This window comes from Dendropsophus ebraccatus, chromosome 2 (assembly GCF_027789765.1).
Source record: "Dendropsophus ebraccatus isolate aDenEbr1 chromosome 2, aDenEbr1.pat, whole genome shotgun sequence".
Lineage (NCBI taxonomy): Eukaryota > Metazoa > Chordata > Amphibia > Anura > Hylidae > Dendropsophus > Dendropsophus ebraccatus.
The window spans coordinates 93,457,247-93,478,535 of NC_091455.1; the positions used below are offsets into that span (position 1 = coordinate 93,457,247).

The window sequence follows — 21,289 nt, forward strand, 5'->3', positions numbered from 1 at the left end:
CTGTCCCCCTCCACTTCCTCTCTACCCCCATCATTACCTCTGTACCCCCATCATCACCTCTCTACCCCCATCATCACCTCCCTACCCCCATCATCACCTCTCTACCCCCATCATCACCTCTCTACCCCCATCATCACCTCTCTACCCCCATCACCTCTCTACCCCCATCATCACCTCTCTACCCCCTCCACCTCCTCTGTACCCCCATCATCACCTCTCTACCCCCATCATCACCTCTCTACCCCCATCATCACCTCTCTACCCCATCATCACCTCTCTACCCCCATCATCATCTCTGTACCCCCATAATCACCTCTCTCCCCCCTCCACCTCCTCTCTACCCTCATCATCACCTCTGTACCCCCTCCACCTCCTCTCTACCCCCATCATCACCTCTCTACCCCCATCATCACCTCTCTACCCCATCTTAACCTCTGTACCCCCATCATCACCTCTCTCCCCCCTCCACCTCCTCTGTACCCCCATCATCACCTCTTACCCCCCCTCCACCTCCTCTCTACCCCCATCATCACCTCTCTACCCCCATCATCACCTCTGTCCCCCTCCACTTCCTCTCTACCCCCATCATTACCTCTGTACCCCCATCATCACCTCTCTACCCCCATCATCACCTCCCTACCCCCATCATCTCCTCTGTACCCCCATCATCTCCTCTGTACCCCCATCATCTCCTCTGTACCCCCTCCACCTCCTCCCTACCCCCACCACCTCCTCTCACCCCTCATCACCCATCACCTTCTCTCACCCCCATCACCGCTCTCCTTCTCTGTCCTCCTCTCTCCCCTGTCTTCCTCTCCCCCCTTCACCTCCTCTCTCTTCCTCTACCTTCTTCACCTCCTCTCTCCCCTGTCTTCCTCTCCCCCATCACCTCCTCTCTCCCCTGTCTTCCTCTCCCCCATCACCTCCTCTCTCCCCTGTCTTCCTCTTCCCCATCACCTCCTCTCTCCCCTGTCTTCCTCTCCCCCATTCACCTCGTCTCTCTTCCTCTCTCCCCTTCACCTCCTCTCTCTTCCTCTCCCTTCTTCACCTCCTCTCTCTTCCTCTCCCTTCTTCGCCTCCTCTCTCTTCCTCTCCCATTTCACCTCCTCTCTCTTCCTCTCCCCCCCTTCACCTTCTCTCTCTTCCACTCCCCCTTCACCTCCTCTATCCTCCTCTTTCCTTCTTTTCCCCCTCAGACCTTACTCTCCCCTTAATCTCCTTGTGGCTCAGAGGCTGGAGAAGAGAGGAAGACCCCTCCCCCCCCATGGGCGGATAACGTGAGTATGAATTTTTTTTGTTTGTTGGGGCAGGAGGGGGAGGGAGTAGAAGGGTGGGCATTACTATGGGGGCAGGGCAGGAGGCATTATTACTATATGGAGGGTCATGGAAGGGGATATTATTTTTAATGAGGGATCCTAAATACAGGGATAACCCACACACCTACTCACTTTACAGCGCATTACACCAAACAGCGGAATTATTACTGTATGGGAGCCTATAGGTAGGAAAAAGGGAGGGAAGTTAAAGGAAAACTGTGACGCCTAAGATGTTTGGCAGGTTCTCTGGCAAGAGGTAAATTGTAGCTGCAAGAAATCATCATGGTGGTCTGGGCCAGATGGAGAGGAAAAGGAAAAGTGATATATGGCTACATGGGGAGGTATCTGGCTATAGAAGGAGGTATCTTAACTACATGGGGAGATGTCTGGCTACATAGGGGAGGTATCTGACTACATAGGGGGAGGTATCTGACTACATGGGGAGATATTTGACTACATGGGGGAGGTATCTGGCTACATGGGGGAGGTGTCTGACTACATGGGGAGATATCTGACTACATGGGGAGGTATCTGACTACGTAGGGGGAGGTATCTGACTACATGGGAAAATATCTGACTACATGGGGGAGGTATCTGGCTACATGGGGGAGGTGTCTGACTACATGGGGAGATATCTGACTACATGGGGAGGTATCTGACTACATGGGGGGAGATATCTGGCTACATGGGGGAGAGATATCTGGCTACATGGGGGAGAGGTATCTGGCTACATGGGGGAGAGGTATCTGGCTACATGGGGGAGAGGTATCTGGCTACATGGGGGAGGTATCTGGCTACATGGGGGAGGTATCTGACTACATTGCAGAGGTATCTGGCTACATAGGGAGGTATCTGACTACATGGGAGGAAGTATTTGGCTACATGGGGGAGGTATCTGACTACATGGGGAGGAGGTATCTGGCTACATGGGGGGATATCTTGCTACATATAAGGGGTATCTGGCTACATAGGGGAGATATCTGGCTACATAGAAGAAGGCCTCTTGACTACATGGGGGAGGTATCTGACTACATGGGGGAGATATCTGGCTACATAGAAGAAGGCCTCTTGACTACATGGGGGGAGGTATCTGGCTCCAGGGGGACATATCCATCTCTGTGGGATATATCCCACCTGCTTCTCTGGCACCCGGTTTACTGACGGCCTGCTCAGCCAATCAGTGCACAGTCCCACCGTAGCCACTGATTGGATGAGCGGGCTGTCAGTGAGCTGGGAGCCAGAGAAGCAGGTGGGAGTACAGGGAGGTAAGTATGATCTGTTAAGGGCCGGCAGCTAATTAGGTAAATAGGCAGCGGCTACATTCTCGCAGCAGATTAAAAATCCTCTGTGAGAATGCAGAGTCATAGGCCATAACAGTACAGAGTATCGCAGTGGATTTTGCTGTGAAACGTACATGTAAATCTACCCTGGGCAATGTTATTAATGGATGGCATCGTTGGGGGTACTCGGCTGGAGCATCTTGTCGCATGGGGGTACTTGGCCTGAAAAGGTTGAGAAACACTGCACTATAGGACATCAGGCCCTCATGGAGTCTGTGCATACCAATAGCCTGTTGGAGGCCATGTTGTAGGGTTGTGCTAGTGGTACTCTTGTTTCTCCTCACATAAAGGAGCAGACACCAGTTCTACTGATGTCCTTGTCCAGCTCTCCTTGTGTAAAGGCTATATCCTGGTGTCTACTCTATGCTGGGGACTGCGAGAGGGGATACAGCAAAACTTTTGTCCGCTGTACGCGTGTGCCATCCTGATGAAGCTGGGCTGCTTTTGCAGCTTCAATGAGTCAAAGGAACCATCTTATTCTACCAGTAATGACAAACACACTAACAAAATGCAAAACTAGAGAAGTACTGTATAAAAAAAGATAAGGAGAGTGTAGCCACCACCTGCAAAGCCATTCCTTTTAGAGCCAGTTCACACGGAGTAAAACTGTCGGAATCCTGTCAGCCTCCGTGTCATACAGGCGTTCTATGGGATACAGCACAGTCTATGGGAGGGCTCGCGCACCTCCTCTCTTCCCACGGAAGAACTGACATGTCCATTCTTCCAAGCATAGAGCCGCGGACAGAGGAGGCCATTTTTACTCCATGTGAACTGGCCCTTATGGGGGGCTGTCTTGGTGGTCTCTTTGCAATAGGTAAATAGATTGACAGCCGCTTCTTTTCCCTAGGCCTAATGTGGTTTATTTAGCCAGTAACGGCTACATAAGGGGAGATTTATCAAACCTTGGGCCAAGTTTGCGCAGTTGCCCAATGCAACCAATCAGATCACACTTTTGAAAAGACCTTTAATGAAAAAAAAATAAGCAATGGGGTTGGTATGGTTTGCACACGGTTTGATAAACCTTCCCCTTGTTATTAGCAATGAGCGACATCTAGTGTCCACAGGCAGAACTTACAGGGCCGAATTATTCTATCCTTTTCTGCGTTGTGGCTGCCAATCTAAGGGCCTCTAGCCAGTATATAGTAATATACCCACACAGCAGGCACACACATTGGCCCCAGTCATCACGGCTGCTATCCGTTCACAGACCAAATGCAATAGACAGTTTTGTGCTGCACTGCGTTAATCAGAGAGAAAGTTTGACCCTCAGAGGCTGCCGTTCGCTCTTCTGATGCTGTGATGAAATAAACAGGAAGTAAACATCAGCGTGAGGCCACAGGAGGAGGCGGAGGATCTACGGAGGCCGAGAGGTGCCAAGAAGCCTATACTCCCTGCTAGTCCGCTGTCTTATTGCTGACCGTAGTCTCCATGTCATCCTAATAGTGAGTGACTATATGGTGTTCCGCTCTTTACCTTTACTAACATAACTGTGCCAGTCAGTCAGGTATACCAGTGTGCCAGTCAGTGAGGCATCCCCATAGTAGTATGCCAGTCAGTCAGGCATCCCCATAGCAGTGTGCCAGCCCCAGTCAGGTATCCCCATAGCAGTGTGCCCGTCAGTCAGGTATCCCCATAGCAGTGTGCCAGTCAGTCAGGTATCCCCATAGTAGTGTGCCAGTCAGGTATACCAGTGTGCCAGTCAGTCAGGCATCCCTATAGCAGTGTGCCAGTCAGTCAGGCATCCCTATAGCAGTGTGCCAGTCAGTCAGGCATCCCCATAGCAGTGTGCCAGTCAGTCAGGTGTCCCCATAGCAGTGTGTCAGCCCCAGTCAGGCATCTACATAGCAGTGTGCCAGTCAGTCAGATATCCCCATAGCAATGTGCCAGTCAGTCAGGTATCCCCATAGCAATGTGCCAGTCAGTCAGGTATCCCCATAGCAGTGTGCCAGTCAGTTAGGCATCCCCATAGCAGTGTGCCAGTCAGTCAGGTATCCCCATTGCAGTGTGCCAGCCCCAGTCAGGCATCTACATAGCAGTGTGCCAGTCAGTCAGGCATCCCCATAGCAGTGTGCCAGCCCCAATCAGGCATCCCCATAGCAGTGTGCCAGTCAGTCAGGTATCCCCATAGCAGTGTGCCAGCCCCAGTCAGGTATCCCCATTGCAGTGTGCCAGCCCCAGTCAGGCATCTACATAGCAGTGTGCCAGTCAGTCAGGCATCCCCATAGCAGTGTGCCAGTCAGTCAGGCATCCCCATAGCAGTGTGCCAGTCAGTCAGGTATCCCCATAGCAGTGTGCCAGCCCCAGTCAGGTATCCCCATTGCAGTGTGCCAGCCCCAGTCAGGCATCTACATAGCAGTGTGCCAGTCAGTCAGGCATCCCCATAGCAGTGTGCCAGCCCCAATCAGGCATCCCCATAGCAGTGTGCCAGTCAGTCAGGTATCCCCATAGCAGTGTGCCAGCCCCAATCAGGCATCCCCATAGTAGTGTGCCAGTCAGTCAGGTATCCCCATAGCAGTGTGCCAGCCCCAGTCAGGCATCCCCATAGCAGTGTGCAGCCCCAGTCAGGCATCCCCATAGCAGTGTGCCAGCCCCAATCAGGCATCCCCATAGCAGTGTGCCAGCCCCAGTCAAGCTGTCTCTGGATAAGCTGTATTACACATACTGTATCTGTTGTGTAATGTTTCTTGGTGATCTTATTATTTTTTTACTAGTATGAAACATGTCAGAAGATACCCAGAGAAATTTCCGGTCTGTGTACTATGAAAAGGTTGGATTTCGTGGTGTGGAGGAGAAGAAATCCCTAGAAATCTTGCTGAAGGATGACCGCTGGGGTAAGGAACAGGCAGTTAGGGAACATGGCTAGTACCAAACCTTCATGGCTTTGTTACCAGTAATTCTTATTTACTCTTTTATATACAGTATATACACCAGAGATTCTTCTATAAATGCTGTATACTGTGGTAGTAGTACCCTGCTTTGTAGCTTATAATGTAATTCCTTGTGGATTCTGTTTCCCTTTTCTGTGCTCTTTAAAAATCTTTTGTGATAACTCAACTTTCCCAGGTGCAGACTATTATCCACTTCAAGGTGATACTCCATGTTTTCGGAGCATGCACTGTGCTTCCCACCTTAAGTCAATAGCATACGTATGTGTCACCCAAAGTACCACCTAGCTTTCCTGAGTGTAGATGATTGTATATATTTGTTACTTCTATTGGGGTTAAATAAACTGTTATTATGATGTGATTATATTATGCTGATATTTGTTTTGTTTTGCATACTGTATTTCAGTGCTTAGTGACCCTAACCTCCTGTATGTAACTTTTCAGATTCTGAATTGGGGTGATTTCCACTGTGTTGGGTTTTTTCCTTCTTGTAAGACACTTCTAACCAAATCCTTCTAAGCAAAGAGCATGCCCCAGCCAGTTTGCGGGAGATTAGTGTCGCCAAGCTCCAATATAGAGATATACAGTGTGTGTGTGTGTGTATACATATATATATAATATATCTTGTTATAAAACATAATCCGATCAAGACATATTGGCAGTTTATTTACCTCATTAGGAGTAGCAAATATATGTAATCATCTGGAGTATTGCCTTACAGTGGATAATAATCTGCACCTGGGTTATAGCAAAAAGCTTTAACTAGTGCAGGAAAGGCTCCTACCTTGTATAGCTCATAAAACTATTTCCAATATGACAGATAGTACTGAGCCACACTGAATAGTAAAGCTGAAAACTCCATTGGGCTTAGTCATATGGATTTTAACCCATAGTCAGCTGCCAGTGGTGTTTTCTTTGACCAGGTTCTGTGACATCCCTGATGCCACTAGGACACTCACTTGTAGAGCTGCCAATAGCTTAAAGTCACATGCAGGGTGCCTAGGAGCCACTGCTTGGGGAATACCGATGCAAGCATATCAGCACCTTTACCATTAGTGGGCGGATCTTTGACATATGCGTTGCTTACAGGGCTTGTTAATACACTTTTTTGACCTAAATGATAGGTGGTAATCCCTACTGAACCCAAGTGCACATAGCCTAAAACCCCCCATGGCCTGTTATGTTGTAGATATATAGATCTAATAGATAAGGTGCAGTGTAAGTTGTGCTTCTATAACTCATGGAGTTATTTTGTATCTTCTTCCTGTGTCCACAGATATCGAGAAACTTTGTACCTTCTGTCAGAGGTTTCCCCTTCCATCTATGTACCGAATACTTGTATGGAAAGTGCTTCTTGGTAAATAGCTTCTCTGATTAAGAAAATTCTATTATTAAGTGTTCCCTATGTGATCCAGATGATCAGGCCGATTCGGCATAATGGTATCATGAGCTAAACGGACACTAATATGTATTACAAATGTATGTTTTTAATTTGTTAGTTTTTAATGCAATCATTTTATAGTTACTGGAGATGGGCAGTGACACTATCGAATACAGATAACTTTATCCACTCACTTACCTCCGTTATCAGTTGGAGAGCCACTTGTATGTTATGATATGATGTATGTATGATATGTATGTATCTGTGCTGTCAGTTTTCACATCACAAGCACACATAGTTACCACCCATGCTGCTTGTGATCCGGCATGTCTCTCCCATCCTTAGCTGCTGCTGTGTCTTCAGCTGCCGCCTCTTCCTTAGTGATTGACGGCTGGAGGAGGCGAGGCCAGAAGACTGGAGAGCTGGATCACAAGCAGTGCAGATAAGTATACACTGATTGGGATCTGGAAAGTGACAGCACAGATATATGCAGCCTGGCCGCTCGAGTTCTCATGCCTCAGAAATCTGTTGGTGTAAAAGGACTTTTACCCTTCACTGTTGAGGGTGTGCTGCAGATATTCTAGATTTTCCCCCCATATTTGCCAGTCTTCATCCATCGCTAAATCTATATCAAAATACATGTTCGTTTTTTTTTTCTGTAAATCTGTATTTATTAGAAAGATTTTCTTTTAAAACACATAAGTATGGACAAAACAAAGAGACACATCGCTACATAGGTACAGCAAATGGCAATAACACTAAAACATCATTCTGTTAACTAGAAATAGTGAACATACCGTAGTCGTAACCATGGCCACATGTTGTGTAGTTAAAACACGGAGTGCTCTGGCCCTATGGTGGTTTGACATTACATCTGAACTCAACAACCTGGCGACCCTCTTAGATACCATATACAGGTAGGCATAGAAGGCGGAGGAACTGAAAGCAACAGAATGTTCACTCCAGTGACATAACATATATGTAACAAAGTCCTAAAAACAAAGAGAAAAGCAACACAGGGAGAAGGGAGGAAGAGCAGGTAGAAAAAAGAGAAAAAGCAAAGCAGAGAAGGAAGGGAGAGAGAGGCGTCCGGGCGACCGGTCAAACAGATGAACCAACTCAGGCCAACCATTGTGGAAACCGGGGATCAGTTTTATAGGTAGTTCATGCAAGCCATGTCCGTTCCACCTTATTCCCCTGGGGGGTGGTCCTCCGCTGTCAGTGATTCCATCCGGTATAGAAGATCCATCTCCTTAACCCATTCAGTCACAGACGGTGGGAGAGGAGATTTCCAATGTCTGGGAATCACGGTGCGAGCTGCCATCAAAAAGTGACGTAACAGGCCCTTCTTAGCAATAGAGGGAGGTCCGGGCAACAGTGACAGCAGGGCCACCGACGGGGAAGGTGTCACGGCTGTGCCCGTTACCCGTGTGTAAATGTCAAAGACAGCCTGCCAAAAAGGTTTCAGTACTGGGCAGCTCCACCATACATGAAGCATCGTGCCAACATCCGCCTGGCAATGCCAGCAGAGGTCTGACACGGCGGGGAAGCATTGATAAAGGAGCTGTGGGCATCTATACCATCTAGTTAGAATTTTAAAGTTTTTTTCCTGGGCTGACCCATCCGGACACCCTCAGCCGACGACCAACCCAGGAAGTGTCACGGCCGCGGCGGTGTCCCGTGTTCCGGCCGCCGCCGCGACCTCCTCCTGCCCCATGCAGCCGCCGGGGTCCTTGTGCAGGGACCCGGCGCTGCTGCTAGTTCGGCCCCTGGGGGCGCCTCACCTCTCCTCCGCTCCTGTCTCTCACTGTGCCCGCCTCCTAGGGCGCGCGCGCGCCGGCTGTCTCAGATTTAAAGGGGCAGTGCGCTCCTAATTGGTCCACATGTCAATCACTCCCCTATAAGTTCCAGCCCTGCCCCACTACAGGTGTTGGAGCCTCTATATGCTTCCCATAGTGTTTGGCCCAGCCCCCTGTTGTTCCTGATTCCTATCCGCTACCTGGTCCCCAGTCCTTGTTCCTGATACCTATCCGCTACCTGGTCCCTAGTCCTTGTTCCTGGTTCCTGCTCCCCTGTCACTCCATTGCTCCTGTGTTCAGCCTGTCACCTGCGGTTACGTCTACAGACCTCTGCCAGCACCATCTCCTGCCTACTGCTCCTGCCACGCCTCGCCTGCCGTCACTAGCAACCAAGCCAGGGGTAGCGACCTGGGGGTCGCCTGCCTTGCGGCGGGCTCTGGTGAAAACCAGCGGCCCCTTAGACTCCGCTCCCTGGTGAGGTTAGTGCCATCGCTGGTGACGGTCCAGTGGATCCACTACTCCAGGTGTTACAGGAAGGACTCCCTACCACAAGCAGGGGGGAAAGCAGGGTCATCAAACAAAGGGCTCATCAGCCCGGAACGATGTGAGAGATTGTATAAGGGGAGCAATCTATCCCATAACCTCAGGAAGCATTTAGTAAGGAGCGGGAACGTCTCAAGGGCCGGCCGATGAATAGGGAAAACCCAGGGAAGTGATGTCAGAGAAAGTGGGGACAGGTCTTCCTCCACCCTCACCCATTGTTTGCTAGTAGGATTATGCAACCAATCCACTACTCGCAGGAGAACCGCTGCTCTATGATAGAGAGCGAAATCTGGGAGTCCAGCACCTCCAGCTAGCTTAGGGCGAGTCAGGGTTTTATATTTCAACCGCGGTCTAAGTGGTCCCCATACAAACTTCCTCAGCAGCGTCTGTAATTGCTTAAAGAAGGTTGCTGGGATATTGATGGGTAACGCCTGGAAAAGGTATAAGAAACGCGGTAGGATATCCATTTTTACTGTGTTAATGCGTCCAAACCAGGACAACTGCGGCCTGTTGTAGGCGGTTAGATCTGCTTTAGTGCGAGTCAGTAGAGGCGCATAATTGAGGGAGAACAGAGTGGAAAGGAGATCGGTAGGGATCCAAATCCCCAAATACTTGATAGCGGGGGTCTGCCAACGAAAAGAGAAGGAATCGCGCAACTGGCAGACCAGGTCGGAGGGAAGGGAGATATTGAGGACTTCTGTTTTTGAAAGATTCACTTTAAAATTGCTTACTTGTCCATTTGTCTCAAACACTTGCAGAATGGTTGGGAAGGACGTGAGCGGGTTGGACACATAGATCAAAAGATCGTCAGCGTAGAGCGCTAACTTATGGTCCGAGCGCGAGAGTTTGATGCCTGTGAGATCAGGTGAGCTGCGCAGGGCCACTGCCAGATGTTCCATGACCAAAACATACAACATCGGTGACAGTGGGCATCCCTGCCGTGTACCGTTGGCAATAGGGAATATGGCTGAAAGCACCCCTTTGACCTTGACTCTCGCGGTTGTACCATGATACAGCGCAGCAATCCTACCAAGCATCACGTCCCCTAGGCCCATCTGGTGTAGAGTAGAATGAAGAAAGGTCCAGTTTAACCGATCGAACGCTTTTTCAGCGTCTACCGATATCATACAAGCGGGTACACTGGACCTCTGTGCATGAGACATCAGGAGCAAGGTTTTGTTTACATTATCTCTACCTTCCCTCTGCGGCACAAAGCCGACCTGGTCTGTATGGATCAACCCAGGAAGTGAGGGGCCCAACCGATTTGCTATGGCTTTGGAGAAAAACTTCAGGTCTATGTTAATTAAAGAAATTGGGCGATAGTTAGAACAGACACTCGGATCCTTCCCCGGCTTCGGTATTACCACTATTGTGGCCATTAGGGATTGCTTCGGGAAAGTACAGGTAGGTGATATGGAGTTGAACATCCTCGTCAGGAAAGGCGTGAGCTGAGGGGAAAAGAGCTTGTAGAATTGGGCTGTAAACCCGTCTGGGCCTGGGCTTTTACCCCCTGGAGTATTTTTTATGATCATAGCCACTTCCGTATCCGAGAAAGGCGATTCCATATCATCAACCGACTCCAAAGGGATAACTGGGAGGGGGGTAGCGGCAATATAATGCTCTACCTTTTCTTTGAAGGCCGTCTCTGACATGTCCGCCAGTGGACCCTTTAAGGTTATAAAGTGTCTGGTAATACTGTTTAAAAGCATCAACAATCTCAGTGGGGTTGTGGCAGATCCCCTTCCCTTGGGAAACAAAGTGAGAAACAAAAGCTTGAGAAGATTTAGGGTGTAGAAAACGAGCAAGGGATGCCCCACATTTGTTGGAAAATTCATAGAAGAAGCGTTTCATTTTATCCCTAAAGCGGGCATATTTTTGGTCAATTAGCACCTGTAACTGGCCTTTCAGATCTAAAAGGGAGGCCAAGACTGCAGGGTCTCTGGTTTGTTTATGTGTGATCTCTTGGTCATGGATTTGTTTAAGCAATTGCGTTATTTTAAAGGCGTTTGCCTTCTTCAGGCGTGACCCATATTGTATTAGGACTCCTCTAATGACGCATTTAAGCGCTTCCCATTGTACCGGTAGGGGAGTATCGCCCATGGCATGATGAACGAGGAAGTCATCTATGGCTGTTTTGACCGCTGCCTGACAGCCAACGTCTTTAAGCAGTGTGGGATTGAGTCTCCAGTTCCACTCTCTAGGGGTAGAGTCTGGGAGAGTCAATGTCAGGGAGATAGGGGTGTGGTCCGACCACGTCATAGGGTCAATGGTCGACTGAGGGTGCCAGGAGAGGAGGTGGTGGTCTATGAGGAACATGTCTATTCTGCTGTACGAGTCGTGCACCGAAGAGTAGTAAGTATAGTCACGGACTCTTGGGTGCAGGATCCGCCAAATGTCCACCAACCTGCTATCAAAGAGGACTTTCCTGAGATACCGGGATTGAGAAGAGGTAAGGTGTGATCTGCCCGAAGAGGAGTCCAAGACCCTGTCCATCACCAGATTGAAATCGCCCGCGGTTATGAGAAGTCCCTCCGCAAACTTCGTTAGGGCATCCATGTAAAGTTTAGCTGTCCGTGTCTGGTTCTGGTTGTGAAAATAAAAATTAGCAATTGTATAAATACGATTGGAAAGCTGAACTTTAATGAACAAATACCGGCCATTTGGGTCAGCTAACGTGGCCAGGACAGTAGCAGGCACAGATTTATGGATGGCTACGCTCACCCCTTTATATTTAGCTTCTGGGTTGGTGCTATGGAACCATTGTGAGTAGTATCTGGTGGGTAAATCTGGAACATGCCCAGTTCTGAAATGCGTTTCCTGTAGCAGGAGAAAATGGGTCCTCTGTTTATGCATGTGATAGAGGAGCTGAGAGCGCCTCTCCGGCTTATTAAAGCCACGGATATTTAGAGAGGTGATCCTAAGTGAGGACATACTGCAATCGGACGCCAGGAGGCGAGAGAAGGTTAAAGGAAAGCAAGAGAGGATGAATGTAGAGAAATAGTAATGAAAACACAGCGTGAGTAACAATAGAGAGAAGAAAAGGACAGACAAAACACAAAACAACAAGAACAAAGTCAACCAAGGTTGACTGAAAAGAACAGGCCTTAAGGAGGACTGTCCGCCTTGGCCCACTAAGGGCAAAGGAAAGAAAAGCCAGAAGGGCTTACCGTAGGGCTGGGCGGTATACCGTGAAAATACCGATACCGTCCATGGCGTCGGTTAACCGACCTCAACTCTGCCAGGACGGTATCTGCGGTATTTCACAGTTTTGTGCGCTGTATGTGCAGGGATGTCGGCGTGTCAGAGCCAGGCAGGATGTGGCTGCAGCTGATCGAATGAGAGGAGTCTTATCCGAGGCCCGAGACAGGAGGGGGATCACTGACACTATAGCCCAGGGATCTGGCTTATCTCCCTCCCGGGCCCCAAGATGCGGACACTGAGCCGGTGGAGCCCCGCGGCCGAGTGCAGCCTCGGAGTGTCTAGTGTCCTGCACTCCCCGAGCAGTGAACGAGGCACAGAGCAGAGGTCTGCAGGCTGAGGACCGGACTGCTGCTCGGGTGACAGCGCTGCCCCATCCCCCTGCTGTCACTGCCGGACCCGTCCTATCAAACAGGGAAATTGCTTGGGGCCCCCCTTCTATCCCCCATCCGTGTGACTGAGGAGCAGCAGCCTTCAGGAGGTAAACTTACTACTGTGCTGCCGTCCACACAGCCCTCCCCCGTCACTCCTAGCCGGTCTTCAGGAGGCACACTCTGCCGGGTTGTAGATCCTCCCATTGTGTCCAGGGAAAGGGACAGTGTCTGTGTAGCAGCATGTTAGTGCACGGAGGAGCCGCTTTCTTGTTTAGTTTCCCTGAGGTGCTCTGTCTCTTATCACTGAGACCAGAGGCGAAAGGAGAGAGCGGTTTCTTCATCTACACTCAGGCTCTGGCTTTCCCTGGAATAGGCGAGTTGTCTCAGTTCATGGACACATGTAACACTGGATGTCCCTGGAGTAGCAGAGCTGTCTCAGTTCATCTAGCTCTAGCTATCCCTTCAGTTCCTAGTCACCACATGTAACTGGCTGGAAGGAAGGGAGACAAGTCTCTGTATATACACACACATAAGGAAGGGGGGCAGTCTCCCTTCCTCCTGTGTGTGTATATATAGAGACTTGTCCCTTCCTGTGTGTATATAGCTGTATAACTCTGCTAAGACCCCTAATAATGACAAATAATAGTCACAATAGACTAAATACACAGCCTTGAGTTGCTGCTCAGTAAGTTACTGGGTTTTTTTTAAAATACTTTTTAGGGTACAAACACCCACACCGTATACGCAGCGTATTTACTGCTACGATATGCAGCAGATTTGATACTGTGTTCAGTTATTTAGTTCTAATCTGCTGCATATTTGCGGCGTATCACAGCAGTAAATACGCAGCATATATGCCGTGTGTGTTTGTATCCTTAGAAAGAAAATATCCCCAATTTGGCACATACAAGTGGGTGTGGCTTGCAAAAAGAGGGTGTGGCTTACAAAGTGGCGTGTCATAGTTATCGTTCAATTATCGTTATCGCAGCTACATGTGCGATAAACCGCGATATTGATTTAAGCCAATATCGCCCAGCCCTAGCTTACCGTGTAAAGACCAACACGGGTACTATACTATGTGGGGAGTAACTGGGAGAGAACCGAGAGAGGCTAGGTGGTCACTGATACTTCAGTCTCACCCTATGGAGCATATAGAGGTCTCTGTGGTAGTGTGGCCACAGTAACTGCAGGCTGGCCTACAACCCCTCCCCTCATCCTTGCAGTTCTACACTCTCCACACACAAAAGGAACCTTTCACAGCACACATATAACCATATAAACAGAAATACCGATCAGGGGACGAGGCCCCAACCACATAAAAAAAAGGTGATTGACTATGTTCGTTCTAAAGCTCAATAATTACAGTCCAGGAGGTGTCTCATAGCCTGAAGATTCCAACCACGATTCTCCAGTGAGAGCACAATTAGGGCACAAAACCTTGAAAAAGAAGCAATAGAAACTAGAGATTATGACCCTCCCCCCACCCCCCTACCAAACCCAGGGCAGGCGGTTAATGCAACTGAGGGGATACTGAGAGTAGGGGACAGTCAAGGTCAGCACAGGGTTGGGGTCCCAGATGGGCTTCAGATCTCTGGGAGTCTGGCGGCCGGAATCTGTCCTTCCGAGGCACATCTGCGACGTCGGCGGCTATATGGAGGTCCCGCTGTAGGAAGATGATCTCGCGGGGCCCTCGATGGTAGGGGCGGCATATAGGGCCAATCTGGTAAAGACATCGGAGAAAGTTGTAAAGCTGTCAGCAAATCTGGCAAGTCCGCAGGTGTACGGAGAGAGAAGGAGCGGTTATTCTGTCTGACTAGCAGTTGGAAGGGGTAACCCCATGAATAAGGCAGATTCTTTTCCCGCAGGAGAGCTAATAAAGGACGTAGGGCCCTCCTCTTGGCTAGGGTGGTGCGGGACAGGTCTGTCAGAAGCTGAATTTGGGCTCCATCAAAATCAATAGGACCAGCATCCCTCGCTTTCCTCATTATGTCTTCCTTGATCTGAAAGAAATGCACCCGGCACACAACATCCCTGGGTCTAGCCAGATCAGAGCTAGGCGGTCCAAGGGTTCTGTGAGCGCCATCCAGTCCAAGCGGTTCATTTGGCGGTTTATTCAGGAGGGAGTTGAATATAGCTTGTAAAGTTGGGAATAAATCAGTAGGTCTCACTGCCGCTGGTATGCCTCTCACCCGGATATTATTGCGCCGGTTCTATTTTCGGCGTCATCTGCCATATCATACAGCTGCTGTATCTGCTGTGTGTGTAAGTTCAGCACCTGCTGCTGTGATTCCTGCAGATGGTGTAACGTGGCAGACTTCTCTTCTAAACTGTGCACAGTAGAGGTGAGGGACACTAGATCAGCCCTGAGAGAACGGATCTCCGTTTTGCATACGGCCTCTATTCTAGTCATGTACCCCTCCATATCAGCCTTAGTAGGGATGGCCGCCATTTGCAATTGCAGGGCCTGTAGCTCTGTGCCTGATGCAAGTCCTATCCCCATGGTAGGATCAGATGTGGGGTCTGAGGGGCTCGGGTCCCGGAGGAGTGTAGGAAAGTCCTGAGACAGTGCGGGAGCTGCTCGGGTATGTGCAGGGGCCTGTGACGCACCTGTCTGTGAGGAGCCGGCGGCCATCTTGGGAGTAGCTGAGCGGGTACCAGCTGTGGCGGGTTTAGTGAAAAACCGCTGAATCCCGCTCCTAGTCCGTCCCGGAGTCGCTTCTGCAGGTGGGGGAGATCTATGGCGAGCCTTCCTTGACATGGGGTCCACTGGAGACTGCTGTAAAACGCTGTCGGGTGAGAGGAAGATCAGTGGCTGGACGGAGCTCTCACTCTATGCTGCTGCTCGGCGCCATAACCAGGCCACACCCCCCTGGATGTGTCGTTTGATTGCCACTTAATTGCAGATAAAGTTCCCCGCTTGTACACATGGCCACATTGTTTCGTTGAACTCATGAGTTGCTTTTAGTAGCTCTCAGGTCAGCCCTACATAAAGTTTTGAGCCTGTGATGGATCCATTTGACATGTTTTACCTGTGATCCCGCTCTATAGATCCCTCCCCCCCCCCCCCACACACACCAATCCGATCGTAATTGCATTAATAATTTCTTCCATTTTTCATAGTACAGGCTTATGGAACACTGCATCTATAGTTGTCTGAAACACTTGACTGTTTGGTTCATTGGCACGTGAAATTAAAATTTCCTGTGCATTGCACATTATTCGTATGGACACAATTAAGTTTTTATTTTCCTTTTCTAAGGAATCCTTCCTCCCCACCAAGAGAGTCACTCTGTGGTGATGGTGTACAGGAGAGAACAGTATGAGGATGTTCACCATGCTCTGGAGGTTATACGCTTCATCAATGAATCCACCCCTAAGACTGAAGTGTTTCTCTACATGTATCAATTGGAGACTGGGAAGCTTTCTAGAAGTCAGAAGTACACTTTGGTGAGTCAAAGTTTTCGTTTTCAAGCAGGAATGATAGCAATGTTAGCCCTGCTAACCATGGGATTGCTTTTCATTCTGTCAGTCAGTAACCTCTCCCTCCCGGGTCTGCCTTGCAGTTACTTATACTAAGGCTGCATTCACACGATCCGTTCCGCGATCCGCACTAGGACATGTCCTATTTTTTCGGGGTGGGGATCGTGGCACAGATCATGTGAATGGCTGCATTCACTTTAATGGTACGTAAAATTGTCCACGACCACTGACAATTTTACGGGGCGTATGAATGCAGTCTAAGAGATACCCCCTCCTATCATTGCTCACATGTGTGATTTCTTCAAAGGACCACACATCAATGAAATCTGCAGGCAGGCGGGGGGTGTGTGTGAAAATAATGAACTGTTATTGTTCCTTGGAGCACCGCTGGGTCCCGTTCACTGCAGCCAAGGTCCTGCAGCTCTGCTAGCTGCAACGCCACAACCCCGGCTGAGTGACTGCCTGCTCAGCCAATCGGTGACTGGGATAGGTGAGTTATTTTCACACACCCCCACCGCCTGCCTGCAGATTTCAAAGTTGGTGGGACTTCTCCTTTAAATGTAGTTTTTCAGTGAGGAGAAAAGTAAGAGAGTCTTCCCTTAGGTCTTTTTCAGATGAGGTTCCCTCATGTGATTTGATATTTCTATCCAATCTAAGCAAGCAGCATATAAAGGAGAGGTGCTGACAAGTGATATCGGCAACCATAAGCACTAGTTATCAAGTTGGCTTATTTCTTATACGCATATCAGGGTACTGCTGCAGTCCAAAGAAATTCATGGAGCTAGATGGAGTCTTCTGGACTGTCGGTCTACAATGTCTTCCCCTTGCCCTGGACTTCATTATTTATTTCCAAGAGGAATGACAGGATCAGCTCCATATTTTGGAACTCATTGTTATATGTGGAGTATTGGTGTTTACTAGAAAAACTAGAAAAGACAAATCCTTTTAAATGTTCTTCCTTATCTTTTTAACTCATGAATGATATACTATAGAAACCTGTGAAGACTGGACCCCTGCATAAACAGTGTGATAGAAGAGTGGCGGGAGGGGGCTATATACACACACTCATAACAGTGCAGGTTTATAGGGAATTGTATTTAAAGGGAATCTATGAGCAGGTTAGAAGAATCTAACCTGCTGATATGTCCTTATAGTGTAAGGGGTGCTGAGGATGGTAAGTTATGCATTTTGGCGCACTGGGGGTGGGACTCCCACCACCAGTGCAGTGATCCGTCCCCAGCCAGCCTGCTCTGCTGACATTCATGATATTTATTAAAAGGTGCCAGCACCAAAATGCCTAATAGCACGGAAACGGTACCGAGGATAAAGGTAAGAAATTGACCTTCATGCTCAGTGCCCTATGTGCAGTAGGGACATATCTTGTTGTCCTTTAATACAAAAGCTTGAAATGGCTATGTTTTATATATAACAGGTCTCTAATATATTAACTTGTTATTCTAAAGTGTGTTAAAAATGAGTTGTAAGTTCTTTTTTTGGTTTGTTTTTTTAATTTAACTTGGTATTTTTTTTCAGGAACAAGAGGATGAGTTATTTTTGGCCATAGCTGGGACAATGGAGGAGATGGTGGATGATGAGGTGGATTGTTATTGGCTTATCAAGAACTTTGTGCATCATTTAAAGACCAAGTTTAGGGATTCCCAGCAGCAGCTGGTAAGAGCATGTGTGTCTGTGAATAGTCTGCACTTTAAAAAACATGATTTTACCAACATGTATATCCCTGACTTCTAGCAGATCACTGGAGGTCTGGCTGCTGTTACCACAAGGGGAAGCTGCATGTTTTGGGGTAGCCAGGGAAGGCATAAATTAGGTACAGCTAAGTCTGTCTATTATTGCTTGTATTTAAAAGATCTTTTTCTGTCTTCAGCTATTTGGGAAAGAATAAACCTTATTTTCCATTTGAATTAGTTCTGAGGCCTGCAGTGCAAATTTACAGGATATTTCCTGCCAGTTACTAGGAATCCATACAAGTCTATTTTAAATCTGTAAATATTTTTTTCTGATCTCTGTACTTTTCCTATTATTTCACTGCATTGTTCACATTTCTCTTTTGCAGCAGAAGGGATTTGAACATTACCTGAATATAGAAGATAGCAGACTTGTGACACACCTTAAGACATGCAGTGCCCTGGATAAACTCCCATATAACTTGTGGTTCAGGAAATGCTTCGCAGGTTGTTTACCACCATCCAGCTTACAGAGGTACCTAATTTATACTATAACAGGTCAATTGCTCTGCTAACATGGTCAGTCATGGCCGGATTAGTTGTCTGACACTTAACTTAGACCCATCTCCTCTCCTGACATGTCTTTAGCATACTTCATGAAATACCAATTGTAGAACATATTTTGTTAGTATGTAATTCTTCCTAGATTGGATAGTCTCACAGTGTAAAGACCCCCCCCCCCCCAACCAGTAACACCCAGTTGTCAATTTCTTCTTACATTTCTAGGAGTTATAGAAAAAAGGCAAAACACAGAGCTCCAGATTTATTAGGAAATACCAGTATTTCACTAAAGGACAGCGGTCAGGAGAGTTGTTTTTTTTTTTCTTTTTTTTTTTAATAAATTGAGTTTTTCCTTGTGCTTACGTTACGTTAATGGGTCCAAAGACTTTTTTTTTATTGGCCATGAGAGTGTCCTTCTGTGAAACCTTTTAAAAAGCATAGTCCTAATCTAGTAAAATAGATGCATGGGTTTTGGTCTGCTTGTGTCCTGTCACCCAATTTATTGGGTGGGACTGTGCTTAGAGAAAGGTACATGCATCTGGGGCAAAGATTTTAAGTTTTGCCAGAATCTTACTTACAAAAGTTTTGACTGGCTGGGGTCTGGGTGTTTAGACCGGCTGATTGACTCTCTCTCTCTCTCTGTCTCTCTCTCTTAAAAGCATACATCCTGGTCATAATCACATTGCTGAGATTGCAGCTGAAGTAGCAGTTTTGCATCTTGTACAATCCTGCTAGATGGGTTCTGTATAAGCTGTATTATTATTTATGAGCCTGTAGGCTTGTTATTATCATTTCTTAATTTTCTGTGCATTTATCTTTCAATACAAAGCAGTCTGAGATGCTGTGTTTTATCTGCAGGGTATGGGACAAACTGGTGAGTGGATCCTGCAAGATTCTTGTATTTGTGGCTGTGGAGATTCTGCTGACTTTCAAGATGAAGGTGATGGCACTCAATAATGCTGACAGTATTAATGAATTTCTGGAAAAGGTACTGTATCTTTATTTAGTTGGATAATGTCTTTAGTCTGAAAAATGAGATCTGAACCTCTTGTTGCCCTCTATGTAAAATTTTTAACATCATGGCCCTAATGTTTAAAAGGGGATAAAACAGAGACTGGTGTAAACTGCCCATAGTAACCAATTACAGCTCTGGTTTCATTTTACTGGAGCTGAAAGCCTAGCTGTGATTGGTTGCTATGGGCAGTTTACACTAGTGTTTATTTTACACCCTTTGATAATTCTGCTAAGGTATTAATACTGTCTCAGTAATTCGATACATTGGCTAACACAACATCCTATTTAGAGAGGCATTTTACCATCAGGCATTCACGAATGGCTGTATACCCCATAGATTATAATGGGAGTTCTGCACATCTGCTTTTCATCCCATTTGTGGCCACTGTCGCCTGTCTAATGCACACCAGGTGTAATATTCTCCTGAATACTGTGGGTGTTAGAGGTGGGAGTCCATGTACCATCAGAACTTTGTCACTTTTTGTAACTTTTAGGGTAGCTTCACACGTACCGTATCGGTGCGTTTTTAACGGTGCGTCTTGAATGCTGCGTTTTTGGTGCGATTTTTTTTTTTTTTTTTTTTTTTTTTTTTTTTTTTTACATGCGAGTTTTGATTTTCACCTGAAAATCATGTGAAAATCAAAACGCGCATGTAAAAAACGCAGCGTTAAAAACGCAGCGATACGGTACGTGTTAAGCTACCCTTAGAGGGAATCCATCAGCTGTCGTTTACATTTCAAACTGCTGACACTGTTAGGACCAGGAGACTTGGTACTTTCATATATCTGTCTGTGCTTCCAGGATGTAGAAAACTGCCTTTATTCGGTTGTACAAATAGTCAAAGAGTCTTTTCCAAGGTCTTTCTCTATATTCTGGAAGCACGGACAGATATATGGAAGATACCATGTGCCTGGCCCAAACAGTTATCTAACATTGTCAAGCAGTTTGCAATGTGAATTGCAGCTGACAGAATCCTTTTAAATACATATTGAGGCCATGTTCATACTCTGTATGAGACCGGCAGTACCGCCCGGATGATTTTTCAGGCCGCAGGGTTCTGATGCAGCCGCATCAGAACTCACCACTGCACGCTATGGAATGAGCGGCCGGAGCCGCTCACTCCACAGTGTGCACTGACATGGTTTTCTGCGGTGGCTATTCACTGAACAGCGGCCACAGAAAACTGACATGTCAGTTGTTTGTGGCGCCGCTAGGATCTCGGCCGGAGCGTATACCATGCGTGTACGCTCCGGCAGGGATCCTATAAACAGCAATGTAACATATTTTTTTTCGTAATAATCGTGTCCGTTTTTGGAACTGTGCAACAACGGCTGTAGATTTACGAAAAAATACGTAGTGTGAACATAGCCATAAAGTGTAACACACAAATTTCATGTGCTTTTCTTGTTTTTTCTTTGTTCTTTCAGATTCCTGAGGATAATACAGACCCAATAGTTAATAAAGCAATAGATTTATGGCATAAACACTGTGGAATACCTGCCCATTCAGTGTGATGCTGCATGACTTTTGTAAATGGAACCAAACTCTTCTCTCCTATTTATTTATCTATAAATGTATGTTGTATGTATTTTTGAATATATGAAATTTTGACTTTATATGATGTTGATTGTTTTTTCATATGTAATGCTAGGCCTTGTTGGACACATTTGGCAGAATTGCTGCTGCAATTTGAGGTTCATTACATGTTGATGT

At 47.4% G+C, this 21,289-nt stretch overlaps 1 protein-coding gene across 1 annotated transcript; it reads left to right on the forward strand.

Moving 5' to 3' along the window:
• Positions 1 to 3,881: 3,881 nt before the first annotated feature.
• TBC1D7 (TBC1 domain family member 7) lies at positions 3,882 to 21,192 on the forward strand. The gene is made up of 8 exons (XM_069960172.1): positions 3,882 to 4,098; positions 5,368 to 5,487; positions 6,818 to 6,898; positions 16,096 to 16,283; positions 17,850 to 17,987; positions 18,391 to 18,536; positions 19,421 to 19,550; positions 21,004 to 21,192. Exons 2-8 carry the CDS (start codon positions 5,376 to 5,378, stop codon positions 21,088 to 21,090), a joined length of 882 nt encoding a protein of 293 aa, XP_069816273.1. The 5' UTR covers positions 3,882 to 4,098; positions 5,368 to 5,375; the 3' UTR covers positions 21,091 to 21,192.
• The last annotated feature ends 97 nt before the right edge of the window (positions 21,193 to 21,289 follow it).